At 35.2% G+C, this 8549-nt stretch overlaps 1 protein-coding gene across 3 annotated transcripts in view; it reads right to left on the reverse strand.

The window, feature by feature from the left end:
• LOC107697050 (dyslexia-associated protein KIAA0319-like protein) overlaps nt 1-8549 on the reverse strand; it is a 17174-nt gene that overhangs the window by 6940 nt on the left and 1685 nt on the right. For 2 of the 3 annotated variants that reach the window (XM_016497684.1, XM_016497683.1), the window contains exons 2-13: nt 8307-8433; nt 8086-8203; nt 6250-6578; nt 4189-4444; nt 3918-4022; nt 3743-3840; nt 3557-3644; nt 3337-3429; nt 2520-2652; nt 2047-2275; nt 1825-1948; nt 1604-1736 (exon numbers count right to left, since the gene is read on the reverse strand). In XM_016497684.1, coding sequence (XP_016353170.1) covers nt 1604-1736; nt 1825-1948; nt 2047-2275; nt 2520-2652; nt 3337-3429; nt 3557-3644; nt 3743-3840; nt 3918-4022; nt 4189-4444; nt 6250-6578; nt 8086-8182 — 1685 coding nt within the window. In that variant the 5' untranslated portion in view covers nt 8183-8203; nt 8307-8433. The remainder of the gene's footprint in view (nt 1-1603; nt 1737-1824; nt 1949-2046; nt 2276-2519; nt 2653-3336; nt 3430-3556; nt 3645-3742; nt 3841-3917; nt 4023-4188; nt 4445-6249; nt 6579-8085; nt 8204-8306; nt 8434-8549) is intronic. The other variant, XM_016497685.1, reaches the window with a different exon arrangement.

The following is an 8549-nucleotide window of genomic DNA, read 5'->3' on the forward strand; positions in this document are numbered from 1 at the left end:
AAAGAGAAAGGAAAACTTGAAATCGCATCATATGACCCCTTTAATACAAAAAGTAGGGCTGTCAAATAATCACATAAAAATGTAATTACTTAGCCTGTATATGAAGATTAATTAATTAAAAAAATAATTTCGTAATCTTTGCTAAAAAAAAAAGCTCCTAAATAAAGATAATTTAAAAACATTACACTTTTGTGGCAGATCAATATTGTAATCCTTGAATAGACAGTATTACACGTAATACAGTGTTTTATTTCCATATATATATATATATATATATATATACAGTGGGGAAAAAAAGTATTTAGTCAGCCACCAATTGTGCAAGTTCTCCCACTTAAAAAGATGAGAGAGGCCTGTAATTTTCATCATAGGTATACCGAATTTGCCACTATATGTATATCCAAATAATCATGCTTATATATATATATATATATATATATATATATGTTTTTGTGATTACATGCAATACACTGAGCTTTTTCCTCACCATTGTAACGCGCTGCTTTTGCAAGGTTCCGTGAAAAAGTTTCAGCTTTTATTTCCCCTTTTACGCCCTGAAGAAGATATCACAGGTTCATCAAGTTCGTCGAAATTATCCATCCTCGAACACTTTTAGTCAGCTTTGATGAAACTCCTCTCAGCTAGTGCGTCTTTTCAAAGGAAAGCAGCCTTGTCACCTGACCTGAATACAGTGCGCAGATTCGCTAAAATTGACTTATCGGCTTCTGTTCAAAAACATCAAGGGCGCTTGTCGGCTTCTGCAGTAAAACGTGAACTTGCGATGCCTTGAAAGTGGACAATACCGGCTTTTTTGACAAAACTTGTTTAGGGTTCAGATCACGCTATATGTGGAGAATAATGCGCGACAATCCGCTCATTTTATTTTTTAAAGTGCCGTTTATTGGTTTTTGCAAATAAACTCTTCATATTGAGACCAGTTTCATTACAATAAGCTAATATACTCGAGAGTTATTAGTATTTTTGGAAATGTAATTTTAACCCAAATCTTCTTGAGTACCATCAGGGCATGGTGCCGAAGACACATACCAAGTTTTGTAATGATACACAATGAATGCGTTCTTAAAATATAGCATTTTATGACAAAATTGAAGACCCCCACAATGGCTGACATAGGAAAATTCGGTATGGTTCGACTCGGCATGCTGCACCAAATCTAAAGATTTTTAGCCAAACCATTCAGAAGTTATAAGCAAATATAACCATTTTTCATAGCTCCCGACCACTAGGTGGCGCTGCGCAGAAACTGTGCAAGTAGCCTCAGGTCATGGGTTTCATAACACACGCACATCAAGTTTGGCGTGAATATGACAAACAGTTGGAGAGATATAGCCTCAATTCTGATTTGGTGAGCTTTTTGTCGAAATTGTTTATGCGGTTTTTGAGAATGGATGGGTCATCAAAAAGCTTTTGATAACTTTTTGCCAGCATGGGCTGCCATATACTCAAGAGCGGAAGAAAAATAACAATAATAGGAACGCCAATGGATACAATCGGTGCCATCGCACCTTCGCTGCTTGGCCCCTACAACAAGAAACATACACAAGAGCATTACATGCAGGGAGAGTGTACGTGTGTAACTGACTTGGTCTTTGTCCAGTGGTACGTGGCAATTTTTTGGTCATCGCTGCTCTTGCTGCCGTCCAGTGTGGTACGATCGACAGGCAGCGTCAGCTCCTTGTCTGGACCAGCATCCGCTACAGGTGGCTTGTTATTTTCTGGAGGGATTTCACATACAGCGTGCTCAAGCAAATAGCAGCTTCAAAAATAGATGTGAATCAGAGTGCTCTGTATTTAAAAAGATACCTGGCTGGACAATGACAGTGACCTGAGCCGTGTCTTGCTGGCCAGATGAGTCAGTGACGGTTAGCTGAAAGGTGTAGTCACCCTCCTGCATGGCAGACAGCTGCAGAATGGGTGTTCGCACACCCTATGCAGAACAAAACAAAGGTGTGCTCACTAATCCACTGGTTGGCAAACATAATAAACATAAATGGCATTCGAAATAGCATTGTGTTTCTCAAGTACCTGCATCTCCACCACCTTGCCCTTGCTTTCAGGGCTGAGTGACCATTCGTAGGACAGATTCTCGTGGTCATCAGTGCTTTGGTTGCCATACAGTGTGATATAGTTGCGTGGTAGGGTGATCACTTGGTTGGGTCCGGCATTAGCTGTGGGCCTGTAGTCCGTGGCCTTGTTGACTAACAACATGGCTTGGGTTGAATTCTGAGCTCCATCCGAGTCAGTCACTGTAAGACTGTTGGAGGAAAAATAGATAGAGCATAACACACTTTTCCAAACATACTTGTGAGTCAAGTGTTATTTATATTTGAGCGTTTTTTTAAATAGTTTGCCCAAGGACAAACTGGTTTGCCAGGTTTTACAGTAGCTCTCTGGTTACTTCCTGAGGTCTGAAGACTTCAGCAAAATGGTTCCAGGGAGGCCCAAAGAAAAGATTACGAACAGGCCATAATGTGCATGAAAAGCTGGATAAAACATACCTGAAGGTGTAGTTACCGGGAACCAGGTTGGTGAGAGTGAGAATAGCAGTATCACCCGAGGCTTTTTCCTCTCTGAGTGGCCCCTTCACCTCCTCCCAATGCCACGACACCACTTTATCATCATCAGTACTCTCTGAGAAACACAAGACATTTATGACCACAGATATTTCATTAGATACATTTTTCTGATATTCTGATTGATAAAACTTACATTAAAACACTTAATTTGTTATTTTGACAATCTCATTATAAACAATGAAGCTGTCACTGCATGTTTCACAATTAATAAACTGTCCTCAAAATTCTTTCTTTTTTACTAATAGTGCAGCTCTAGGTTAAGCCTTAGCTCGAATTTACATTACAGAACTGTTTTTCTACTGTCAATAAAAAAATTTAAAAAACACTTTTATTCAACAAGGATGCATTAAATTGATCAAAAGTGAAAGTAAAATAAATGCTGTTCTTCTGAACTTTCCATTTATCACAAAATTCTGAAAAATGTATCATGTCACCCTGAAGACTGGAGTAATGGCTGCTAAAAATTCAGCTTTGCCATCACATTAATAAATAAAAAATGTTTTTAAAGAAAACAAATTATTGTAATAATATTTCACAACATTAGGCGTTTTACTGTTTTTTTTAAAGAAAAAAAATTAAGCATAAGAGACTTTTTTTATATATATATTTTTTGCAAACCACAAACCTTTGAAAGGTAGTGTACATTTAAAAAAAATAATAATACAATGAGTATAAAATGCTATTGTAAGGATAAAACAACATTAAGACTGGTTTAATTTGATAAAAATCTGATACGCACGACTGCCGTCAATCACAGTGGAGCTTGTAGGCAGGGAGATTTCCTGGTACTTTGGAGAAACCACTGCAACAGGTGGCTTATTAATTCGCAGCTCTACAGAAAGCAAGAAACACGAGACTTATACATATTTTATGTGACATTTATACGGGCTGCCCAAACAGAGCGCAACTCTGAAAACTGAATCTGGTACAATTAGCAGGTACATCAATACTAAAGTTACCTGGATTGACAGTAACGTTGACGTATCCCTCCCCATGAGCACCGTCACCATCCACTACCACTTCAAACTCATAGAGGCCCACTGTCAGCTAAGGGAAACATTGTTCAGAATATTAGGAAAGTTTAGAATATTAAAAAGTCACGCCTTTTAGACAATAAAAGAATAAGAGACCCATTTTTTCTGTACCTTACTGAGCTTAAGTGTCTTGCTGTGTTCACCCTCCATTTCTCCACTGTAGTCTTTTGGATGCGTCCTCAAACGCCAATTAAAGGCATAGTTAGCCCCTAAAGGAATTACCAGAGAAATGAATACAAAGATGAAGGAGGAGGAACTAACTGCAATGGCTTATGCAGAGCAGTACCTGAAGGGGGCGCTGGCACTACGAAAGCATTCAGCTCCACCTCATTGCGGGGTAAAGTGACCTCCACATTTTTGCCAGCAGACACGACCAGCTCTCGCACTGCTACTTAAAACAAATTACATTACACAAGGTTTTAATGCATTACAGATACGTCTGCTTTGTAAAATAGACATTGATTTGGTTTCTTTTTCATTTACTTTGTAAAACTGACAAGACAGGTTGTAAATGCATGCAGTACAATAACACAATTATAGAGAGGAGTATGTTGTACCAGCTGGTGTAGTTGGTGGTGTCACTGAACGGGTGTCAGACGTGGACTGTGGTGACTGATTACTGTTGTTCAATGCTGAATGATCCACAGTGTCTGCATCCAGTGTTGAATTATGCTCAGATGCTGAGAGGGCTACCTGTTCTCCACTGCCACCGGTGGACTGGATGGTGGTCTCACTGGCTGTATGTGGAGGAGCTTCACCATTGGATGTGGTCAGTGGTGCTGTGGGTTTCACAGACAAGCCCTGATCTATTTCCTGTGAGAGTGAAAATATCAGTTAGTTCACAGCGATATACTACAAATCAAAAGGTAAAGTGCAAAATTATGCTTTAGGGCAGTGATATAAAAATTCCATACCACTTTTGTCTAAATAAATTAAAATAAATACATTTTTAAAACTCTCTTTTTTTAAATGCCACAAGTCACCACAACATTATAATGTACAGTATAAAAATGCATATTAATAATTTGTTATTACATTTAACAGTGTTATTACATTATTTACTTTTATTAGAATAAATTACAGGATTAATATTAATCATTAATAAATAAAAAATAATTAAACAGTAAAATATTAACTTATTATTTTTTGCAGTAGATAACGGCAAAGGTAATCTAAATCTAAAAATATGGGACATAAAAATGCACAATTAAATATCCAATATCATACTATATACAGTATATATATATATATATATATATATATATATATCCTGCAAATCAACAGTTATTGTGTAAAATGTTGTTTTATGACAGTGACATTAAAATTCTATACTAGTATTTTGTCTAATTAAATGAGAAAATCCCTAATTCTAAATGACACAAGTCACCACAACATTATAATGTACATTGATGCATATAAAAATTCATATATTTTCTATTATATTTAACAGTGTTATTAATATTTTAAATTTTTTATTAAATATTAAATTAAATCATATTTATAATTATTAAATTAAACAAAAATAAATAAATATTAAATGAAATAAAATATGAATTATTTTCATTTTTTAAAAGATAACTTTAAACAAGCATTACATGATGTCAATGGTAATCTGTCCAAATGTAAAAGTATGGGAAATGAGCATGCACAATTAAATATTCAATATCAGACAGTATACATATGCTGCAAATCAACAGTTAAAGTGGAAGTTTTATGCTTTAGGATAGTGGGTCTCATTTACTAACTCAGATAATCTGGATTCATCAACATTAGAATAAGGGTCATAACAAATATACGTATCTTTCCAGTGAAAATTTTAACACATTTATTAGAACAAAGAAATATAACTGAGCATTAGATGATGGCAAAGATAATCAAAATTTTAAAAAAGGGCAAATGAGCATGAAGAATAATTAAATATCCAGTATTGGGCGATAAATATATTAAATTGACAGATATCAAAATATTAAAAAATTTGAAAACAAAAAAAAAACTATTGTCTGTATATTAGCTGTTAACTGATAAATGTCTAATATTAAAACTCTATTCTATTTTGTCCAAATAATAAATAAACTAATCAAATCTCTCATTTTAAAGTGATTTAGTCACCACAACATTATAATGTACAATATAAAATATGCATATTCACTATAAATATTAAATGAAAAAAAAATATATTAAAATAAATTTATATTTAACAGTGTTATTAATATTTTAAATTTTTTATTAAATATTAAATTAAATCATATTTATAATTATTAAATTAAACAAAAATAAATAAATATTAAATGAAATAAAATATGAATTATTTTCATTTTTTAAAAGATAACTTTAAACAAGCATTACATGATGTCAATGGTAATCTGTCCAAATGTAAAAGTATGGGAAATGAGCATGCACAATTAAATATTCAATATCAGACAGTATACATATGCTGCAAATCAACAGTTAAAGTGGAAGTTTTATGCTTTAGGATAGTGGGTCTCATTTACTAACTCAGATAATCTGGATTCATCAACATTAGAATAAGGGTCATAACAAATATACGTATCTTTCCAGTGAAAATTTTAACACATTTATTAGAACAAAGTCCTTTGAGATCATATAATGCAGCTTACATGCTCCGTTTCCCTGATTACTCTGATATCCTCAGCATTTCGAGGTTTCCTGCGCATTCTCTTGTTCAGCTGCTGCAGAAGCCCCAGTGATTTTCTATCCGGCTGAGGAAGTGATGTAATGGTGCAGCCCTCTTTTTGAGCACAGGCCAGTAATACACATCTTCCACCGAGACTCCACACAGCACCACAGGAGGGCTTCAAACAGCAGGATTCCCAGCACCGAGGCCCTCCCCCATCCACTGCCAGTGGCCGCCAGCCCAGACCAATGACGCTGCTCCAGTGGATACCCACTACACCACCCGTTACTGTGCACATGCTAGCCGAAACCCCTGAGAGAAGGACATACAGTACATGGCAAACCCAATGGTTAACAAGGGCAAAATAGACCTGAGAAAAAGAAAAGATTACTACATTACAAAACTATGGCAATACAGTATGAATGTTTTGGATTGTATGTAATAATTATTTTTATTTTATGGCCAATAACCGATAAATGGCTGATATAATACACTATTTTGTCTAAATAAATAAATAGAAATCTGATAGCTTTCTAAATGTAGAAATGCGTTTTAAAAAATGCCACAGGTGATTTTGTTACTTCAACATTATAATGCACAGTATTAAAAAAATGCATTTTCATTTTGAGGTTTGCTATTACATTTTGTTGTTTTTAATCATTTTAATTACTTATTGCTTAATATTAAATTAAATAATTCATGCTAAATATTTTTAAGTTCAATAAAATAATTATAAATTCTATTTTGTCCAAATAATAAATAAACTAATCAAATCTCTCATTTTAAAGTGATTTAGTCACCACAACATTATAATGTACAATATAAAATATGCATATTCACTATAAATATTAAATGAAAAAAAAATATATTAAAATAAATTAAATATTTAATAATAATTTAATAATAATAATAATAATAATTTGTTTTTAACATTTTAAGTGAGCATTAGATTACGACAATGGTAAAAACTGAGGAATTAAGCATACACAACTAAATTTATATTCAATATAGACACATAATGATAAAATTAACGAAACTCTAATATTGGCCAATACATTGGGAATAACACACAATTCATATGGTATAGAAAAGGCTTTTAAATGGACAGATTTCCCACATAAGCTCGTAGAGCTCAGAACAAAAGGCTATTTGACAATACTTGCATGTAGACTTGCATCTAGCCCTGATACGATGGGAAATAATGCCTGCTCATGCCACCACAAGACAAGGCTGTTTATCATACAGGTCACTAACACATTGCACTTTTCTGCACTGACAAGTTCCAGGAAGTCAGAGTCCAGTTAGACATCCACCCCCTTCCCCAATCCCTTCATAGACACTGTTTTGTCTAGAAAGACTGTAACCGTGACAACAGAGGGTTGCTTATTATGGGCTAGCAAATGAAACTTGAACTGCAAGACACAGCCCCTCCCGTGCAGTTTCTCTTTGGGGTGGGGGACTGTGGGCCTGTTGTGCGATTTCCCCCTTTTTGTGAAAAGGAACACAGTGTCCATTATGCTTCCCTCCAAATCAGTGCCATCACTCATGACTGCTACAAGTCACAAATAGCCTATATACTCATACATGCTAACAATGGTCCCAGCAGTTGACTATTATTTGTCCAACATTCAACTAGTGGATTAATGATGCTGACTAGTGTTTTTTAGTTTAGTTTAATATTTTTAGCGGTGTTGTTTTAATGTCTTTCTATAACTGTTCGCACAAGTTTGTCTGCTCACCATTCTTCTGCCACTGATTTGGAGTTATTTCATACAGAGGTCACAAACCTCCAGGAACAAAATCTACAGGACCTGCTTACCAGAGACTGAGCAGAGAAAACACAGACAGCCCAGGTACAGTGAGGTAAATTGGACGGGCCATTTCCCCCTGTGCATCCTTGGCTCCGCATTGGGCATCTTCCAACTAAGCAAGAGGACCTTGGAAAGAAAAAGACACCAAAGTTATACAGCCATTTTATCTGACCTATGTTAAACAAAAACTAAAAGTTGCTTGTAAAGTTACTTAGAATGTTTGTCATACCTTTCCCTAAAAATGTTACAGAAAGCCCAGCAATACAGGGAGGTAAATGATGTGAAATGTGAGCAGACAGATGAAAAGTCGTCCACACAAACACCTCCTGAAACCACAGCCGCATGGCACCACAGCACTGCGTAAATACAGGGATTTCTGTTACAAACAATTAGAGCTGAGTATCGAGTTCGATACTTTTTAGGCACCGACCGAATTGCCTCGATACCATCGAGTATCGAAAAACGTCTCGTC

The sequence above is a fragment of the Sinocyclocheilus anshuiensis genome, unplaced genomic scaffold (genome assembly GCF_001515605.1).
Source record: "Sinocyclocheilus anshuiensis isolate Anshui unplaced genomic scaffold, SAMN03320099.WGS_v1.1 scaffold1396, whole genome shotgun sequence".
Lineage (NCBI taxonomy): Eukaryota > Metazoa > Chordata > Actinopteri > Cypriniformes > Cyprinidae > Sinocyclocheilus > Sinocyclocheilus anshuiensis.